The sequence below is a fragment of the Cyprinus carpio genome, chromosome A15 (genome assembly GCF_018340385.1).
Source record: "Cyprinus carpio isolate SPL01 chromosome A15, ASM1834038v1, whole genome shotgun sequence".
Classification (NCBI taxonomy): Eukaryota; Metazoa; Chordata; class Actinopteri; order Cypriniformes; family Cyprinidae; genus Cyprinus; species Cyprinus carpio.
Window position 1 is genome coordinate 11,520,483 of NC_056586.1, and position 22,745 is coordinate 11,543,227.

The 22,745-nt window shown below is 37.3% G+C and overlaps 1 protein-coding gene across 1 annotated transcript; it reads left to right on the forward strand.

Moving 5' to 3' along the window:
* Positions 1–6,727: 6,727 nt before the first annotated feature.
* LOC109072136 (calcium-activated chloride channel regulator 3A-1-like) lies at positions 6,728–11,589 on the forward strand. The gene is made up of 13 exons (XM_042771680.1): positions 6,728–6,862; positions 6,961–7,111; positions 7,233–7,338; positions 7,425–7,593; positions 7,860–8,135; positions 8,280–8,504; positions 8,608–8,792; positions 9,585–9,684; positions 9,772–9,987; positions 10,066–10,330; positions 10,428–10,592; positions 10,680–10,904; positions 11,013–11,589. Exons 1-13 carry the CDS (start codon positions 6,728–6,730, stop codon positions 11,393–11,395), a joined length of 2,601 nt encoding a protein of 866 aa, XP_042627614.1. The 3' UTR covers positions 11,396–11,589.
* The last annotated feature ends 11,156 nt before the right edge of the window (positions 11,590–22,745 follow it).

The window sequence follows — 22,745 nt, forward strand, 5'->3', positions numbered from 1 at the left end:
AAGGCATAATTTGAAGAAAAAAAAAGTGAGTGGGTGAGTCTAAATCAGACAAAATGTAGTGATTAATATGATGCTTGGCGAGCCTCAGGTAAAATATGAAATGCAAAGTAATTCATTTGTTATTCATTTGAATATGCAAAACTTAAAGCCTGGAATATGTTCTAATAAGTTTTAACAGTTGTAAAAGTTACAGCACTGAACATACAAGCAAAGAAATAGACTTATAAAAGATTAATTCAGATGATTTAGGAGTAAAATATAAATTATTGAATAAATATATTTAAATGTTGGTTGTATATAAGATGTAGAGGTCAAAATTAGTAATAGTAGTAGGTTTTCATGGGTTTTTGGGTTTTCTGTAGAGATAAAGCAGTCATGTTTTATACAAAGGTGAACAAAACTGGTTGAAACTGGAAACTATGATTTTCAATTAGACCAACATAAAAATGCACTACGGACAGATGATAAATAATTCCTTAAGTGATTTATAACTTTTACCCAAAGAAAAGAACACTGCTTAACACTGTTTACATGACTTATTGGGCAATTTACATATTATTGGGTATGTAAACATAATCAGTGTTAGATCATTTATGTAAACTGTATCACAGAAATTCTAAGCTTTAAGTGTCACAATAACCTTTTACAGGCACGAAAAAAAAAAAAGATTAATAGAGGCAGTTCCTAAATTTTGTCAGTAGGACTATATTTATAATTTAAAATACTGTTCATGTCAACACCTAAAACAAAATATTCACATTCTATTTCTGTGTGGCCAAACTAAAGATATTGCAAATGCTGAGACACAGGCAGCTGCAAAAAGTCAAGCTATCAAAGAAATATTTTTATTTATTTATTTTTTATTAAAAACAAATTAATAAAAAAGTTATACAAATGTGTGAAAGCACAGTACAATGCAATAACCTATGAACAGCTGATCACATTACAAATATCACTAAAAACAAATGGAAAAAAATAGCAAGAGTGAGCACCTCCAGTAATAGTGAAAAGAATCTGTTTTTCAGTATATTCAAGCAAATTCAATAACTTTTTTCTTTTCTTATAGGCTATACATTTCTCTTTTTTAATGTATTTTCCATATCTCTTGTATGTGTTAGTTTGTTTAGTTCTTGACTAAGTCTTCCATCTCTTTTTTTCAATTTGTTGCTTACAGGTAAAAGGGAGATTTACTGTATGTCAGGTCTGCACAGGTGATGCCAATGCTGTCATGACTCACAGACACAGTGAAACAACATTAACCTAGGTTGATTTATTCTTGGTTAGTTATGCAGTTTATAAACAGTCGTCCAAGTGCCCATCCAGGCAGCAGTGGAGGACAGAGCCAGTAACCAGCCTAGTATATACGCTGAGCCTGGGAGCACATACCAGCGGTTAAAAGTGAGGGGTTTGTACTTTACAAGAGAACAAACAAAATACACCTGAGAATGGACAAAAGAGAAAGTTCCAAAGAATAGATGGGGAAGAAAAAGAAGAATTAAATCAGACACATGTGAGACATAGCTTTAGCCAAGAATATAGGCTTACAACTAAATAACATCCATTAAGACAAATATAAAAAAATCTGTGAAGCTTGAACAGATGAATGAATTACAGAGACACTCACCAGGGACACGAGAGGAGTCAGGAATTTCCAACAAAGCATTAATATGTAGTTGGGTCTTGAGTTTGTCATTCAATGATGTCAAACATCCTCTCAGCCCCTGCAGTGTGTAGAGAAAAATTGAGCATCATTTTGTTTAAACTTATAGTAAAAATACATACACTTATGTGTATGATCAGTTTAAAAAATGATCCAGGCCGTGACAAGAAATCTTCTGCTGCTTATTTCTAATATTTGAATCCTTCAGAAATTAAAACTATGGTGGCCAAAAGAGCTCAATGCTCTGCAAATAAAAAAAAAACACATACAAATAGAAAAAAAACACCTGCAAGTTAAGAAAACATCTTCATCAATTTAACAACACACACGCTGCAAATTCTCAGAACACAAATTAAATACAGAAATACGCTACAAATACAGAAACGTTCAAATTCTCACAACACAAACAAAGAAATGCGCTTCCCTTAAATATTTCTGTTTTTGTTTGTTTTGTGTTTGCAGCACCTTTCTTTGTTTTTGTTATGAGAATTTGCAGCTTTGTTCTACCCTTGCCTATAGCACAGCACTATTGGATGCATTCCCCTTGAGCGTTATCAAACACAATGGGAGAGACTGTTCAAGAGGTAATGTAGTGTAACCTTGGTTCCCTGAGATAAGGGAAGGAGCGTTGCGTAGGCTGCCATGCTATAAGGCTGCACATGAGTCGATGACTGTCGGTATCGATCGAAAGACTCTGATGAAATGGCATTCAGAGTCTACTTATACTTACTTTTGGCAGGCTGAAGTGCCATTTGTTCATGCACCTACAAGAACTTGAACAAATCAGGCTTCAGCATCATAGTAAACAGGAGTTTTCCCAAAAGTGTTATCAAAGCAATGCTCATTCCCTTATCTCAGGGAACCAAGGTAATATTCACAGGAATATCTGTTGATTTGTTTAACACATCTGATTAGCCATTAGGTTTGTAACACTTTGCAAATTTATTACAAATAAAAAACTGAAATAAGTAAAATATATATTCATACCCTTAACTCAGTACTGTTGAAGAACCTTTACAGCCTCAAGTCTTTTTGGATATTATGCAACAAACTTTGCACATATCCATTTGGCAGTTATCTGTCATTCTTCTCCACACCTCTTTACCTCTCAAGCTCTGTCAGGTTGGATGGGTTTCTCCAGAAATATTCAATTGGGTTCGAGCCCAAGCTCTGCCTGGGCCACTCAAGGACATTTACAGAGTTGTCCATAAGCCACTCTTGCTGTGTGCTTTGGGTCATTGTCCTGTTGGAAGTTGAACCTTCTTCCCAGTCCAAAGTTCTGAATGCTCTGGACTCGGTTTCCATACATAGATGACCATCAGCTTCTTGTTCACCACTTTAACCAAGGCCCTTCTACACTGATTGCTCAGTTTGCCAGGAGGCCAGCTTTAGGAAGAGTCATGGTTGTTCAAAAGTCCCTCCATTAAGCATAATGTAGACTATATGCACCTGTGAACATTCAATGCAGCATATATTTTTCTGAATGTATCTCCAGATCAGTGACAATCCTGTCTCTGAGCTCTACAGGCAGTTATTTTGACCTAATTGCTTGGTTTTTGCTCTGATATACATTTTCAGCTGTTATACCTTTTTGACCTAATTGCTTGTTTTTTGATCTGATGTAATTTTTCAACTGTTATACCTTTTAGTGAGAGGTGTGTGTATGTCAGGCATAGACAATTTCTTATAATAGTTTTCACATCATAATCTATGGCCACTTATATTTTTTGTTTATTTAGCTTATTTAATATATATATATATATATATATATATATATATATATATATATATATATATATATATATTATATATATTGTCTTTTAAAGATGAATTCATATTTTATTCATATTTTATTCATATTATTACTCTCAGTGTCAGTATTATTATATTATTGGTATTGTGCCTGGAGGTGGTGTATTTCACAGCCACATTTCCTTACGTGATGCTGCTTGCATTGCTGATTCGTGGGTTGACTCTTCATGGAGCTCTGAAGGGTGTTGTGTTTTACTTGTACCCTGAACCAGCCCGTCTTTCTGACCCACAGGTAACCCCAGCAACTCTATTTTTATGAAACCTTATAACCAAATAAATGCAAGGCTTGACAAAACAGTAAACATAACTACTTTGTATAAGTATCATATGAGTTACAACATATTCAACGTACAAAGCTTTAAAACATCAGACTCTTAAAATATACAAATTGGGGTGCTGTGTTTGTGTTTAGGTTTGGATGGAGGCAGGAACTCAGATCTTTTTCTCCTACAGTGTGTGTTTTGGCACTCTTATTGCACTAGGCAGTTATAATCAATACAATAACAACTGCTACAGGTTAGTATTGGTATTAGTTAGTATTGGAATAAAAAAAAAATAATAATAAATGAATAGGACAGACACCTATCTTGTGTCCATAGCTGCGGAGTTTACATGAACAGCAACTCCCAAACACGTTTTGAACAATGTCAAGTCAAAAATTAACTTAAAATGCCTGATCACTGATGGAATGTCTTTACTGGAATGGACTGAATGATACCAATATAACTGGTTCATATTGGTAAACACATTATAATAGTGTCATGTGGCAGCATTTTGGAGACAGTAATCAACAGCTGTTTATTTCACTTCACATGACTGCTATTGCACAGGAAAGCACATACAGTGACTACAGTCCATAAAATAAGACTCTCATAAGTCATTCCAGTGCATTTCCCAATTTTGTTCAACTATAGCTGTGTCTGTAATTGCATACTGTCGAGTATATGCTATATTTAGTTTACCGTATTTATTTTTTTAATGCTATGAATTCGAACATGCCACTCTTTTTTGATAATGATAATAATAATAATAATAATAAATATTTCTTGGGGAAAAAAAATATCACGGTTTCCACAAAAGTATTACACAGCACATCTGTTTTCAACTAGTAATGATGCTGAAAATTCAGCTTTGATCACAGTAATAAATTACATTTTAAAATATATTCCAATAGAAAGCAGTTATTTTAAACTGTAAAAAATATTTCACAATAATACTACTTTTGCTTTATTTTGGATCAAATAAATGTAGGCTTGTTAAACAGAAGGGAATTTTTTCAAAAACACTTACTGTTCAAAAACTTTTGGACTGGTAGTGTATATTAAAATGTTTAATAATTCATATAAATTAATTAAACACTTTTAAATAGAATGTAGAATTAATATTTTGTTTTTTGTTATTTTGTTTTGTTTAGTTTAGTGTGGTGATCGTGATCTCTATTTGAGACAAAAAAAATCGTGATTCTCAATTTATCCAGAATCGTGCAGCTCTACTAGGTGGTATGACAATACAGTTTTGCAAGACTGCTTAATTTTTTACATGCAGATAAAGAAACAATAAAGGAGCAATATAGAAACATGAAAAATAAAGCGCTGACATGCTTTATGGTATTCAAGTAAACGCAGTCGGTTGTGTCTTTAAGTGAACATAAGAAATTAGAAGAAATATGGATCAATATATTAGATATATTGTCTAGTGTTAACTCCAGTATTGCTTAATGTAATGGCACTGTTTCTTGTACTTCAAATGATTGCTAGTAAATATTGTTTGTATTTTTTTGTATTTTCAATTGCTTGTATTTTTAATTAAATGCATATCTCACACCCGTATTTTGTATTTTAAATTAAACACATTTGATGAGCAAGTATTTGTAATTTGTAACAAAATACTTTTTGATGTATTTGTGCCCATCTCTAATTATATGTGTACCTATGTAGTAGCTATTGATTTTCATAGTTCCATTTTTTCTTTCTTTCTTTCTTTCTTTCTTTCTTTCTTTATTTGTGTACCTATTTTCTTTCTTTCTTTCTTTCTTTGTCTGTCTGTCTCTGAAATGTCTCCTTTTTGCAGCACATACAAAACACTCCTAAAAATTTAGGCTAAAATACATTGCAAAAAGCCAGACCAACAGTCTGCTGGTTAGCAGAGCAATCATGTAGTTAGTTTCACAAGCAGAGAGGGCTGCGAGATACTCTCAATACTACAGTTTACTTAACCTGGACTAAAGTGTAGCATCATTATCATTAATTATCAGAGGAGAGATCCTTATCGATTTTAGATATACTAACTATTAACGTAAAGTAATACTGTTTGTACGACGTAAAAGATTCTGAACAGGGTGCGGGGTTGTTTTGCACACAATTTTAAATGGCCACGAAAGTTCACAACACAGTAAGCTATTCATCCAGTGATAAATAGTGCTGTGCTGGAATATGCCTACTTCCATACTATAAAATGTGAAAAAAAATTATGTAAAAAAGAGTGGCATGTTCGAATTCATAGTATTCAAAAAAACAGTAAATTAAATATAGTATATACTATACAGTATGCAATTTCAGATGCAGCTATAGTTGAACAAAATTGGGAAATGCACTTTTAATGACTTATGAGAGCCTTATTTTATGGACTTAGGTGCTGTAGGTGCTTTCCTGTGCAATGGAAAATCATCATGTGAAGTAAAATAAACAGCTGTTGATGGCTGTCTCTAAAATGCTGCCACATGACACTGTAATAATGTGTTTACCATTATGAACCAGTTATATTGGTATCATTCAGTCCATTCCAGTAAAGACATTCCATCTGTGATCAGGCATTTTAAGTTAATTTTTGACTTGACATTGTTCAAAACGTGTTCGGGAGTTGCTGTTCATCTAAACTCTGCAGCTATGGACTCAAGAACAAAGTTTGTCTTGTTATGGATGTTGCTGTCGTCCACCTCCACTGGAATCAAACTAGATGGAAATGGTTATGTTGACGTTATAATCGCAATTGGTGCAAAAGTTCCACAGGATGACAGACTTATTGATATAATCAAGGTGAACGTGTTTTTTTTATTATTATTTAACAAACTACCTGCATTAATGGTTTTAACTGGTTGAGAAGATTTTGCTGTTCAAATTTATATTGAAAAAATAAAATAAAATAAAACAAACAGAAATATACAGTATACATTGTATTTTTGTTGACAGTATTTAAAGTAAAGCATAATTACTTATCTAATAATTATTTATCGTTTCATCTTCCTTCTGACAGGACATGGTCACTGAAGGATCGGTTTATCTTTATGAAGCATTGGATAAAAAGGTCTATTTCAAAGAAGCTACAATACTAGTCCCATCCCACTGGAAGAGTAAGAATGTTACCAAAGCAAGAACAGAGTCATTTGAAAAAGTACTGAGCATTATTTTGTAATGTAATTTTCTGAAATATTAATTTCCAGTCACTTCATTCGTATATTATGTTGTTGACACTTTCTCTGTGAAATGCAGGCAAAAATAAGAATTGATAATGCTAATTCAACATACGGTGATCAGCCCTATACTAAACAGTATGGAGAATGCGGAACTATGGCAGAGTACATTCATTTTACCCCAGAATACCTCCTGAATGACGCAGTCATCCAGCTTTATGGATTAAGAGGTGAGTGTCGTTTATCTTACTTCAACATTTATACATTTATTATGAAATCATAAGAGGTTTAATACAGGTATTAATACAGTAGTCTGTTTATTTTATTAGCTGTTTGCTTGTTTGTTTGCAGGAAGGGTCTTTGTGCATGAATGGGCTCATCTGAGATGGGGCGTGTATGATGAATACAATAAAGAAAAGCCATTCTACCACTCTAATGGCCGTATTGAAGCTACAAGGTGATAAACTGTTAATAAAAGATAAAGAATATTACTGAAATGTCCTTAGAAATTAGAATTACTCTTGATGCCTTGCTTATCTTTAGGTGTAGCAAAAATATTGAAGGTCAGTTTTATGAGGTTACTGCTGGAGGATCTCTTCAACCATGCCATATAGATCCACAAACTTCACTACCAACCGATAAGTGCAAGTTTTTTCCAGATAGAAATCAAAACACAAACAGCTCCTTAATGTCCCTACCAAGCCTGGATTCTGTAAGTACTGAGTTTATGTTTCCACAAAATTATTTTAATAACTAGTAAATTAATAGATTGCCTGTGCCAAAGGGGCCACGGACTGTTTTCTTCTATGCAGTGTAATTTCTAACAGCTGCTTGATAAGTCACATTTGCAAAGTTAATCTGTTAGGCATTACTTTGAGATATAAAGTTGAAATTCATAATTTGAGGACACATTTTTTTTTTAAGCTCTTGATCTTAACTCCCTGCTTGGGTCTCATAGAGCCATAATCTGTCCTTGAGTGTTTGGTGAAATATCTGCAATTATGCAGGGAATTTTGGTTTCAGGTGAGCACATTTTGTCGTAAAAACGAGCACAATAATAAAGCCCCAAACCTGCAAAATGAAAAATGTGACAACAAAGCGACATGGACCGTAATATTTGAGGATTCTGTTGATAAAGATGCACTTCAAACTCTAAAACCACTGGAGTCCCCTCCGCCACCACCGTCTTTCAAAGTTGTGCAGAGGGCACAACGGGTCGTTTGTCTCATCCTTGATGTCTCAGGAAGCATGGAAGTATGTAATAACAGACATTAACTTCATCTGAAATCAAAGACGCTACTATGATACACTTTTTGTGTCACCAATGCTTTGAAATGAAAAATAATTTATAGTAAGAGGAAACAATTTATTTTTTTTTGTTATTCACCCATTTTCTAGGGCGCTAGAATTCTTCAACAGCGACAGGCTGCCACACATTTCCTGCGGTACATCATTGAGGATCAAGCCAGTGTTGGAATTGTAACCTTTAGTACTTCTGCTTCTACTCTGCGATCCTTGACTATTATTGACAGTAACAACACACGAGAGACTCTTGTCCAATTGTTACCAAAAAGAGCAAGTGGATCAACAAACATGTGCTTGGGCCTTAGTCAAGGCTTACATGTGCCATATTAATTACAATAGTATGTGTCTTGTATGTTTGTGATGTATGAAGTAAATAGAGTTTATTTTATGTCAGTGATCCTTTTTTCTTCAAAAACATCAGGTACTTCAAGAGGACAATGGGGATGTATTAGGAGATGAAATAATTTTTCTGACAGATGGTCTGGCAACAGACAACATTGCTGGTTGTGCTCCATCTGCAATACAAAGTGGTGCCATTATAAGCACAATAGCTTTTAGTAACAGTGCAGCTCAGGCACTGACAGAAATGGCGGATAAAACTGGTAAGTGATATCAGCACAATTCACCCTTCACAGAGAGTTTGATTGACAGGTGATCCGACCAATCATAATGCAGAAAACTGTCATAAGACAGAAGCAAGTTGGCTGTAAATTTACTATCATGTTAATTAAGTTGATTATCTGACTGTGCTCTACCCAAATTTTGTTAATAAAACCTAATTTAAATATTTCATATATAAATATGAAAGTTATAAAATTCAGTTAACACATTTGATGGCGGACATACATTTACATATTTCTGACATGACACACAAGCGTTTCGCAAATCCTTACATACTTCACAAAAATAAATTATATTGCAACCCGCATAGTTTGATTCACCAGACTCTTATGACCGTGGTTTGAATAAGCTTGATGAATCCTTCACTAAATGAACTCACCAAATCCGACATAGCAGCTAATAAATCAACATGATTCGCAACTAAACTGCATGTTGTAACCTAAATGTAATTTTGTTAGGCCTATTATACTTCTAGATGGATCTTAGCATTAAAACGTTTGGAACTAGTAAATGTAAAAGCAAGTGGGAAAGTTAAACAATTTATGCTAGTACAATCTCAGAACTAACTTGAGCCATAAGGTATTACTAACTTTTAACTAATTTATTTTATTTTTTTATATTTTGTTTGATATCATTGATATTTCAGTATAAAATGTATATATTTCATAAACAAGTCTACAGTGTTCAAATACCTTTGCACAAAAATGTAGAATTTTTGAGTATGTTTGTATTTTTATGTTTATTTTTAATTTGTTATATGTTGTATTTTGGGTTTAGATTTGTAATTTATAGTGGTGAGTTTTTGTATTATGTGTTATTGGATGGTTTTTCCTCACTAACAGTACCAACAGGAGATCAAACAAAAGAACCAGTTCAGGTTTGTAAGCGTTCGTTCCTTGCCCATGGTAAATTACTTTAAGACTAGTATGAATATTCTAATGTTTCATTTTTATTACACCCTTAGTTAGACAGTGTGGGAGCAAAAACATCTGATTGGTTCAATGGGACAGTACCAGTAGATCAGACTGTTGGTACCAGAACCAGCTTTACAATAACCTATGAAACAAGCCTACCTAACATTTACATAACGTCACCAAGTGGTTCAATCTACGATCAAATGCGTATGCGTCATGATGAATCAACAAAAACAGTGACTTTAAAAGTTCCAGGAATTGCAGAGGTATGACAAAACTGCTCAAGATTTCATTAACTTTCCTAAAACGATTCATGAAATATTCATATACTATCTGTTTGGTAGACTGGGGACTGGAAATACAGTATCAAAAGTCCAAAACTTCAGTCTCTGACTGTAACAGCAACGAGTCAAGCGGCACGTGCTGATGTTCCTCCTATTATTGTCAAAGCCAACATGGACCAGAAGTTCAATGATGGCACTAAACCCATGACAGTGTATGCTGAGGTTAGTCAGAATTACAAGCCTGTAATAAATGCTGAAGTGTGGGCTACACTGGAGCCAGATTCAGGATCTGCAGAAACATTACAACTCCTGGACAATGGAGCAGGTAAATGACCCATAATTCTTCTTCAAAGTATGCACTCCACTTCAGATTTACACTATATAGTCAAAAGTGCTCAAATGAATCCAGTGTTATTTTACAGGAACTGATGCTTTCAAAGATGACGGTGTCTATTCCAGATATTTCACAAAGATGAAAAACGGGAGAAGCAGCTTGAAAGTAAGAGTGAAGAATCAAGGTGGACAAACCAGATTTACTCTCCAAAAACGGGGTGGTGCTCCATACGTACCTGGATATGTGGTAGATGGTAATTATGATACTCTAAAAGCAAACTACTCAAACATTTCCTTAACCAGTTCCTGCAGATGTATTCATGTGGTTCCTCTAATTTCAGGTGTGGTGGAGTTGAACCCTTCAAAACCTCCAGTTTTGGCAGAATTATTTGTAATTGGAAGTTTCACCAGAACAGCCACCGGAGAGAGTTTTGAGGTTGTTCTTAAAAGCACAACTCCACCAAATTTCCCTCCTAACAGAATCACAGATCTGAGTGCTGAGATCCAGGAGGACACTGTGCTTCTCAGCTGGACAGCACCTGGTGAGGACCTCGACCAAGGCACAGGTAAAATATACAATTAATACAAAAGAAATAAATAGAAGTTATTTCAAAGTTAGCTCACAAAATAATACATCTTTCATAGGCCTTACAAGGTGTTTCTTTTCTTTTAAGCTAAATACTACAAGATCATGTGGAGCTTTGACCTTAAAATGCTTCGATTCAACTTCAGCAATGCTCATGAAGTCAACATATCTGCCATCTCACCTCAGGAGGCGGGATCGGTTGAACAGCATTCATTCAATCTCGGTTTCCCAATCCAAAATGGCACCACACTCTTCTTTGCGGTTCAGTCTGAGGACAAAGAACTTGTCAAATCCGAAATCTCCAACATTGCTCAGGCTTCAAAGATCCTCCCTCTTTCACAACCCACAGGAGTGCTGGAGATAGACCTGAAATTAGTTGTTATTGCAGTTGCTGTTTGTTTGGCCACTGTGGTGATTATTGCCATTATTGGGATAACAATATGGGCTTTGACACCAAGAAAAACTGCTTAAAGCACAAACCAACATTAACATCTGATTCAAAGAAAATCTTTACATTTAAAGTTACTTTATTGAGTTGACTTTATTTGTATACCTTATGCTTAGCAAAAATATAAAATGCAAAATACAGTTTGGTAAAACTTTAAATTTGTATTGGAATTGTTTGTATTTTCTAATGGCATATCATTAAACTTCCACTGAGATGATGGCAGCTGTCTAGTGGATTTATTTTATAATATTTTATTTTAGCTATTATTATGTGTACTGGTAATTAATTAATTAATAAATACAAGCTTACCTGATTAAAACATTATAAATTACAAATCCTGACCATATTTACTAAAATCTCTGCACACTCTCCCATGATAAATTAACTGAATGTATGTTCTATCCTGTTGCTGAGAAGAAAACTTGTAAGACTTAGATATATAAAAGAGACAAGACAATATTATTTTTTTAGTATAGTAGTATACTGTAAAATCTTTTTTTTTCAATAAAGTAAATAAAACAAAGATTATACGAGTACATTTTACAAGAAAATTTGATTCCGTATGTACTATAAAATTTCACATTTAATTCACTGTAACTGTTTGTAATTGTTATTGTTGGTTAAATTTACCAGCGATTTCTGAGTGAAAGTTGTTTTTTCATCTACAGTTTCTACATATACATGCATTTTGTTAAAATAAAATAAGTTATTAAAAATATATATATATATTTCAGTTTTTTTTTTAAAATAGCATATTAGCATGTCTATTATTATGATATGGATGGTGCACTTCCCATCTGGCTGTATAGTTTGTATATTATAGTTTGTACTTTAGTTAATTTGCTGTATGTGTCTGACATACTAGTTATAAGGCGTGTACCCATTCTTATCTCTTTTTTAAAATTTTTTCAACCATGAAAAGAGTTTCACCATCTTCCACTTGACAAGTCATGTTTGGTGTCGTTATGAGTTGCTCAATTAATTTGTATGATTCTGTTAGATGGTTTAACCCTGTAATGTAATGGAGATTTAAACATATCACTCACTTTGTCACACAGTGCCATGTTTGAGGATCACTACGGGACTGAAGGAAATTCCGTGCATGTCTTTATGGATGGGCTGACTCTGGCATTTTGTTATTTTATGAGGGCCATTTGGGTTCAGTTATTGCATTATATATGAGAACTTTATGGTGTCATTAGATCTCATTATATGATCATTCACTTATATTGTGCTTTCTGCCAGATATTATATTATATGGCAACTATTCCGTCATGTCTAGATGAGTCTAAATAAAAAAATAAAAAAAAAGTTAAACTGCTTGGAAATGACAATAGATTTTCAACCATAAAGTTATTATACACAATAAACCACACAGTTAGTAGTATAACACAAGTTACGCAATGAAAACATGATGACAATGTGTGCAATTTGTGTAAGTGCATAATACTGAAAATTATAGAATAAATAACTATTCTTTTATCAGTTTCAAAGAAGAAGTAGAAATACGATAAAAATATGTTTAATGAATAAATTAAATTTATTTTATTTATTGTTTTAAAATGCAACAGTTACCTTTAGGGCATTTCTAAAAGCTCAAATACAAGTGGTACTGCAATAGGGATAAGTAATGTTAAGATACAGACTTTAACATTAAACATAAAAAATTTTATCACCACCAAACTAAATTATATTAAATATTATTTAATATTTAAATATTAAAAAAACTGTTTTCTATTTTGATTTTCTTTTTAATTTAATTTTTTTATGTGATTTATTTCTGTGATTTTCAGCATCATTATTCCAGTCTTCAGAGTCACATAATCCTTCAGAAATCATTCTAATACGCCGAGTAACATTTCATATTATTATCAATGCTGAAAATTGTTTTTTCCACTTAATATTTTTGTGGAAATGGTGATACATTTTCAGAATTCTAAAGAGGATTTCAAAAGTCAGGATTCTTTGATAAATAGAAAGTACAAAAGAACATCATTACTTTTAAAAAGAAGTCTTTTGTACAATAATACTAACTTTTTGTCAGTTTCTTGTGTCATTGCAAAATAAAAGCAATTTTTAAGCTTTTGAATCTTACAGTGAAGGAGCTGTTTTTGTCCGTTTATAAATTGCAATATATTACACCACATTCCACTTAATACAAACTCATGCCTGATGATGGTGAGTCATAATTTACTCAATAATGTTTAAGAAACTTTGCAACAGTGAAAAACTGATAAGGACCTCAAACTGCCACACTTCAGCCCTTTTTTGTGCGCCAATCACTAAAGAAAGAAAGAAAGAATGCATTAAGCTAGGACTCCAGAAATAAAGCACACAAACACAGCATTCAGAATATGAGTCTATGAATTTCACCTAGAAAGTCTTATTTTACAGACAAGAAAATCAAAGAACTTTAATGATACCCAAACACTGGAAAATAATACAGCACATTGTTAACTGTATTTAATCAATATGACACAAGCAATTGTTTCCTCAATTTATAAAACCTTTTTAACAAGAGTCTTCACAACAGCAGGTCAATTTTAGCAGCTATGAATAAGTTTCCTGTACAACACTTTTAAAAAGTAACAAATGAAAGACAGGTGTAAAATTAAGTGGAGGAGACAGTATAACACAATATTTAAATTAGTGTTGTATTGTCAATTGGTCTAGAATTCTTCCAATTTCCACTTATTGCAAGGCAAACAGACTATATGAATTGCCAGTCGGTAGACCCTATTTTTTTTCTTAAAGTTTTCACTCAACTTCAGCCCTCAGAAAACTGCCTGAAGGGGAACTCTGATCTTTTGTCACTGAAACTCGGCACAAAATTAATCTGCAGGATTTCAGAGAAGCCCTCATTTGGGAGCCAATTGATTGGGAGCCACAAACTTTTTCCTATAGAGAACAATAAAGACAGTCAGAAACCAAAGGGCTTGTGTGAGTTAGCCAATAAAGATGGTGATTTCCGAGCAAACTATCTGGTGCATTGAAAAAGCTTAGCTTGCTGCTGTTGACTCACTTATAGCCATGTTTTCCTCCAAAGCTTCTAAACCAGCTCGATATCCTGCTCTTGGAGATCAACTTCTTGTGTCTGGGTTCAAAGTTGTGGCAGTCAACTCAACTCACCCTGTTCACATACACGTAGCCCTTTGGAATGATGTGTGTCTGGAAGAACGTTGATTTGCTTGATTTGAGCTGCAAAATAAAAAAGGGTTATGTCATAAAAAACGTGTCACCTGGAAGGAGTAAGAAAAAAAAGAAAAAAACACTGAAAAAAAAAAGCTCAGGAGGGAGGCGTCAGGAGGATCGTAAAGACGTCTTTTAAAATCGAATTTCCTCTGGACGAGGAGATAAAAACACAATACATTATTACTGATCATTAGTGAATTATTGTTCAATAGACTGAGGTTGCTAAGACTTTTTAAAGTCTCACCAAGTTACCATTATTACAATATTTTTTTTTTATCCCTGTGACAGTGAAGCTGAATTTTCAACATCATTACTCAATATTGAAAACAGTTGTGCTGCTTAATGTTTTTGTGGAGACCATGACTTTTTTTTTGGATTCTTTGTGAAATAGGAAGTTCAAAAGAACAGCATTTCATTGAAATATACACTTTTTGTAACATTATACGTCACTGTTATAGTCTTTACTGTTACTTTCCATCACTTGAATGCATCCTTGCTGAATAAAAGTGTGTATATATATATATATATATATATATATATATTATTTTATTTTTTTTTTTTTTTTTATCCTAAACATTTAGTGTAAATGGTAGTGCAAATGTATAAAATATATAAATTGAATGTATTAATAATGAAAAACATATCCAAAAACAAATTCAAATTCTGGCAAGCTGAACTGAGCAGGTTTCCAGCCCAAGAAGTATTCCTCTGGTATGTTAAACTGAAGACCAATGTTGAGGGCAAACTGGGGAGAGCGAGAAGAAAAAATTAGAGCTGTATTTTGTCAGAAGCCTGTAAAACTTCCCCTTTTTTAAATACTAAAATGGAGCAAGAAAGCACTATCGTGCCCCCTTGTGGACAAAACAGAGTAAAGCTATTGCACTTTATTCACTCAAATACAAATTGATATAAAACAAGTAAAAACAAGTCATTCTGTATAATGTGTAATGAAGACAGCAGTTAATTTCATTACCAGTCTATCACTGCAGGAGAAATCTTTCTTCTTCTTTCCTGGTGACCAGTTAGTGGGACGTCCTGCTGTATCTGTACATGCAAGGAAAAACATGACTGAGCATAGAAACCTGGTATGTTATTGGGTAATTTTGCAGCATATGCTGTAAATAAATAATACAATTGTTATCAAAACAAAGTGTTTGACTAAATCTTATTTTAATTTCAAGTAATATAGAAAATATATTTTAAGTTTAACTTTTGATGTCAACAGATCATGAATATTCTTCTGTCATATTAATATATTATTATTTATAAATAATTATTCAATTCCTTTATATTTGGCTTAAAGATTCAGAGCTACTCAACAGATCATGAATCTTAAAAAAATAATAATAATAATAAAACACTGCCTAAATAATACTTTTCAGTATAAATAATTTTTTTTATTATGAGTGCTTTTAAGTATAAATTGGTTGTGATCACATGAATTTGTATGAGCTCTGTGACACATCTACAATCACTCCATAATTTGCCTGCAAAAACACTCCAATGTCTTAATGTACACAGGCTACTCTAACAGAACCTGCCATTTTTTCTACATAATGTAAACAAATCATAAGACTCAATAATGCAATCCCTTTAATAGACAAATCCTAGCACAATAGTGATTCACCTTCTCACACAGATGTTCCCACATCCCAATAACAGGCTTCCTGTAAATACCAGGGGCTGTGGAAGCAAACACCTGAAAAAAGACATATTCACATTTATATATGTTTAAGTTGGAGAAATTATATCAACACAGAATTTCATTGCTGTTTTTAAAGTTTTAGGTCTGTAAAATGTTTACTATATTCAAATATAAAATAAATGCATCCTTGGTCAGCATAAAATACTTCCTTCAAAAGCATTTTAAAAATCTTATTTTTTTTAACTCCAAACTTGGCCCAAATGTGTCACGGTGTCTGGTTTGTGTATCCCTGGGTGTCCGCTAGAGGTCTCACTTCCCCATATCATCACCCCACCTCAGGAACTACTTTTCCCACAGTCTTGTTGATACTCATCACTGTTCATTGCACTCAGCTGTCCCTGGTCATCAATTATTTTTCTCAGAGTATTGTTGATACTCATCACTGTTCATTGCACTCAGCCAATTCCCCGTTAGTATTGTCATTTTCGGAGTCCTTGTTTGAAGTCCACCCTGCTATTTTTCGTTTTCCTTGATTTGTTCGTGTTTCTTGTTTTGGACTGATTACCTGGATTTTGACCGTTGCCTGGCTAGATTTCTGATTTCTGGATTACCAATTAAACACTGCATTTGGATCTACCTCTTGTGTTGCGTTTCGTGACAGAAGGACTCCGTCATGCTCAGATCCAGCGGTGTGGGATTTCGTATCCGTTCCCCAGTCACCATGGAGGAGCGGAGGGGTAGGCTCCGGAACTTAACCACCCTTCGTCAAAGGGGGCGTGAGGTGGGTGATCTGGCTCAAGCGTTTTGGACTATGGCGGTAGGGCTGGGGTATAACGATGAGGCACTAAAGGATGTGTTTAATGACTGCCTGGATGACCCTTTGCCTCGGTGGGAGATGAAGGGGCTGGAGATCCTAGACTTTTGGGGGTTCACCAAGTACCTGCACCATCGTGCTCAGTGGGATATACTTCGACCACACCTGTGTCTCTAGAGAATATGGCCGCCAGCCCAGCGCCACAGCACAAGATGGCCGCCAGCCCAGCGCCACAGCACAAGATGGCCGCCAGCCAGCGCCACAGCACAAGATGGCCGAATCTACACCTGTGTTGTGCCAGACAAGATGGCTGACTCAACGCCTGAGTCTCCCGTCAAGGTGCCACCCTACTCGCCATCATAGAGGGCGGAGGAGGAGGAGACAGGCGTCTACCGTTCCTCAAAGCCTGGAGGACGTTCCCGAGCAGGCCGCTGGCGTCCAGGAGGACGTTCCCGAGCAGGCCGCTGGCGTCCAGGAGGACGTTCCCGAGCAGGCCGCATGGCGTCCAGGAGACGTTCCCGAGCAGGCCGCTGCCGTCCCTGAGGCGGTGCCCGATGTGGTGCCCGAGGCGGTGGCCGATGCTGTTCCCGAGGTCGAGGCGGTGCCGATGCTGTTTCCCGAGGTCGAGGCGGTGCCCGATGCTGTTCCCGAGGCGGTGCCCGAATGCTGTTCCGGAGGTCGAGGCGGTTCCCGATGCGGTTCCGGAGGTTAGACGGTGCCCGATGCCGTTCCGGAGGCCAAGGCGGTCCCCGATGCTGTTCCGGAGGCCGAGGTGGTGCCCGATGCTGTTCTGGAGGTCGAGGCGGTGCCCGATGCTGTTCCGGAGGTCGAGGCGGTGCCCGATGCTGTTCCGGAGGTAGCGGCGGTGCCCGATGCTTGTTCCGGAGGTGCCCGATGCCGTTCCGGAGGTCGAGGCGGTGCCCGATGCCGTTCCGGATAGGTCGAGGCGGTGCCCGATGCCGTTCCGGAGGTGCCCGATGCCGAGCCGGAGGTCGAGGCGGTGCCCGATGCCGAGGCGGTGGCCCGATGCCGAGGCGGTGCCCGATGCCGAGGCGGTGCCCCCGATGCTGTTCCCGATGCCGAGGCGGTGCCCGATGCCGAGGCGGTAATGCTGTTCCGGAGGCCGAGGCGGTGCCCGCGTCCGAGGCCGTTCCCGAGGCGTTGCCCAATGCCGTGACCGAAGCCGATCCAGAGGCGTTACCCAAAGCCGAGGCGCCTCATGTCTCCACAGGAGTCCAGAGCACCTTCACGTCTCCACAGGACGTCCAGAGCACCTTCACGTCTCCACAGGCCGTCCAGAGCACCTTCAGCTCTCCACAGGCCGTCCAGAGCACCTTCACTACGCAGGCCAGTCCAGAGCACCTTCCACGGTCTTTCGCAGGGCCTCCGAAGGGCAGGTTCCACTCTGGTCGCTCAAGGGGCGGGTTCCTCCCTGGCCATCGTCACAGCCTGCTCCTCACTGGCTCCCCGAATTGCAGTTCCGTTCTGCCACTCAAATGGCGAGTTCCTCCCTGGCCGTCTGCACAACTAGAATGGACTGATCCTCCGTGGCCACCTGAACTGCCTGGTCCCTCGTGGTCCCCTGAACTTTCGGGTCCCCCCTGGCCCCCTGAACTGATGATCCACCTTGGCTGCCAGTGGAGCCATCGCTGCCTGTCCCCTGTTCCCCTACACGGGCCTGGCCCTCCATCCCTCCCCCCTGTTCTACCTCCACCAGTCCACCTCCCTCCTCCTGGTCTCTTTGTTTTGTGTTTGTTTTGTTCTGAGGATCTTGAAGCTGCTCCTTAGAGGGGGGGTAGTGTCACGGTGTCTGGTTTGTGTATCCCTGGGTGTCCGCTAGAGGTCTCACTTCCCCATATCATCACCCCACAGGAACTATTTCCCCACAGTCTTGTTGATACTCATCACTGTGTTTTGCACTCAGCCAATTCCCCGTTAGTATTGTCATTTTCCCTGTGTATAAATACCCTGGTTGTTCTGTCATTGTTACGGAGTCCTTGTTTGAAGTCACCCTGCTGTTTCGTGTTTCCTTGATTTGTTCGTGTTTCTTGTTTTGGACTGATTACCTGGATTTTGACCGTTGCCTGGCTAGATGTTTTTTGGTTTTTTGATTTCTGGATTAAACAATTAATTTGTGTATTTGGTTTTTGTTTTTTTTTTGTGTTAATGGCACTGTATGTAAAAAAGCCAATGTGTCAATAACATGGATGGGTAACTGCAGTGTCTGTAGAATATCCTCAACTTTTGACTTGAACACTTCCGGTCTGAGTTTGCCTCAAGAAATACTCATCTGATTAGTAAAAAACACCACCTAAAAAGACACAAATATAACCAAGACGTCTGCTACAAAAGCAAAAATAACTACAAACATTTAAACTAGAAAAACACTAAAATTTATTGATGCTGCAAATTCAGTTCAACATAAAACAAAGGAATCGTGGATTAAGCAGCACCTTGTATCATTTCTTCAACAGACTGGCTAGTCTTGGCTGAATCTCTGGGAAGAGAATCCTAAGCAAAAGTGAAACATTACATGAGACACAACAAATAGCTGCACTGTATAACAAGTTCTTCAACCAGACTCACCTCCAGTCATCTGGACTTGTAGGAAATACTTTCCCAGACTTTGTAGTGATAATGCAGCCATCAACGTCAAGCCCAGCAATCTGAATAAGACATTAAAACATAAAACACCTTAGAAGCATAAACACTATAAATATGCAGTAAGAAAGTTCATGTCTTACTTTGGAGCTATCTGGAAGCCCTGCCACAGTGAACAGCAGAAGGCTGCCGATTTGTTGCCAGTGACTCTGAGAGCAAGTGGAAGATAGAGCAGTGGCTTTAACTAATGGTGAGTGCATCTTAAAACTCTTTTTCTGTGCGAGTGCTTGTAACTGCTTAAGCTTTTCCTCAGCTGAGGTCTCCTCATCTTCATCATCATCACCATCGCCTCCACGCCCTCGTTTGGTGCAAGGGGCGTCATCCTCTGGGCTGTGAGGTCGTTTGGTCGCCTAAGAGCCAAGCAGTGTTATTTTAGTATTTATTTTTAAATGCTATATTGTTATATTTTTTTATAGTATTTATAAACATTTTGAATTTAATCTTTTCATTCTTTAGGTTTTGGGTGAAGTAAACATCAGAGATGCTTTGCCACAAGCTGCAACTGTAGGACCTATACTAACAATGGTGATGTAGATCTTCTTCCAAGATGGTATTCCTTGGAGCATCCACGTTGTTGGAACCCTTGTGCATCATCAGCATGAATCTCAGGGTCTCAGGTGTTTCGTCCCTTAACCTGAACACCTCGCCTGAGTGGGGCAGTGAAGACTGACTAGCCTTCACCTGCAGAAGTGTTCCAACTGTGGGTTCTCTTCAGCCACAGCCATCTTGAGCTGGACTCAGCTGCTGCAGCTATATCCCTGGTGGCTTTTTTCAGCTGTTTAGACTCCAAGCCCACCCTCTGGAGGAAATAGCGCACCGATTTTGCTGGGAACCCGCGGCAGCCGACTTCGGTAGGGTAGCTGGTTGCATGTCACCTCTTTACAACAGCTTCATCGACCAGGTCCTGGTACTTTGCTTTTTTCAGTTGGTAGGACGTGGCTAACCTCTCTTCCCAGTGCACCATGAGCTGGCAACAGATCAGGCATGGAGTGCAGGAGAAAATCCACCTCCCTTGGTCGATCTTCCACAGTTCCTTCCACGACAGTGGTCACTCCTGTGCCTGGTTCCACTGCGTCCATCGACCCAGAGAGGCAAGTCTGATCGCTTTCACCTGACGCTCATCCTCTGCTGCCCTACGGACTCTTTGCACCACGAGACCTCTTCTGGCTCTGGCTCTCGAGAGGAGTGTACTGACTGCCCTTGCCTTGGCGGCTTTAAACTCCTCGACCACCGATGAAACTGGCAGGGGAAGCTTGGAGGTCTTGCTGTACAGGTTGATTGTGATGAATGATGGGGGGACTCCCAGCCATTTCTGCAAGAACTTACTGCACAGTCTTTCCATTCCCTCCACCTGAGACACAGAAAAGTGATAAAGTAAGAAGGGCCATTGCAGCAGGGGTATGATACCATATTGAAAGCACCAGACTTTGAACCTCCCGAGCTGTTGGCTGTGCTCGATTGCCTTGAGCCAGGTGTTCAGCTGGGCTACAAAGCTACAACTATAGGAACTATACTAACTATGGTGATGTAGATCTTCTTCCGAGATGGTATTCCTTGGAGCATCCACGTTGTTGCCGCTGTCCTTTAGGGAGCTGTCATACTGCTTTCTGAGGCATCGGATCCTTTGATCTTGGATTGTTGGGATCTTAGAGCCCATGTGGATGTTGATGTTTCATTTAATTTAAGTTTTAGTAATTTTTATGTGTATTTTAGTTACTTGCCAAAGTACGGAGCCCATAAAGGGACCTTTGCAAAAATAAAAAAATGAATATATAATATTATGAATATGCTGAATTATGAATAGGTGAACTAAGTGGGTAACTTTGTTTTGAATAGTTGTGGGGACACTGCAACTCGTTTTTCTAGGTATTTTTTTTTTTTTTAATAACATAATTTACATGGGGACTGAGTTTAGAGTTTGGAGTTGGTTAATTTTAGTTTTTGATTTTTAAATAGATGTAGATTACCAGGGGCTGCGCCAGAGAATTTTGAACGCAGGTGAGGGGGAGCTGGGCAATTCAGGGCTCCAGACTCATTCTTCCCACTGGTCACTCTTTTGAGACTAACTTTCTCAGTAGGTCGCACAAGCACGGTGTTTTTTTTTTTATTATTATTTTTTTGCTACAACATGCTATTAAATGCATGCTGATGAACCTCTGTCATTGTTTATAGTTATATGGAAAAGAAAGTGGTTATCATTCAACCCGTTCTTTTTCATCAGTAGTATTATTTTGGATTTTAATTTTGTGAACGGGAGGTCCTCTTTTACTATATTATAAGAAAAGCTTTGGATGCTTTCACTTTCGATTTTGCGATCTTTTTAGGTTTTACAATAAAAGATAATTTTCTGTTTTGCTTAGCCTACATCTATACACCTTTCACATTTTAAGACAAAAGAAGATGGATTCATTGTTATTTTTAATTAAAATGCACAGCAACAATAAAACAGTAAGATTCAATGACAAACTAGCAGTAGGGGTAAAATCTTTGCGTGGCAGGGGCAGCTGAGACCTGTCACCGCTATGTGCGCCTGTCACTCGACCTGCCACGGATACCCAGGTGAAAAAAGTACACTTCTATAATGTACTTAAAGTGCTCTTTTTCCGCACACTAACTAAAATTTTTCTGTTTTCATGAAACATGAACTAAAATGTGCTTTTAATATACTATCTCTGTATTTAAAAAATGTATTTAGTTACCACTTGTAGTACACTATGTGTTCAAATGTACTAGCTATAAGTGGCAGGCCTATCTAAATATATATTTTTTTAAATACAGAGATAGTATATTAAAAGCATATTTTAGTTCATATTTCATGGTGTCTCAAAATAGCGCACTTGAGTGCACTTAGATGTTCTTATTATTATCTTAAGAAGTACTTAATACGTTTTTGAGTAGTTAGAAATTAGTGCATGAAAATAGAGCACTTTAAGTAATTTATAGAAATTTACTTTTTTTCACTCGACCAGTGTTTCACTCGACTTTTGGTCACTCGACCAGTGTTCCATTCTGTCAAAGTCACCAATAAATGTGTTTGGCTTGCCTTCAGCTTTGAATATGT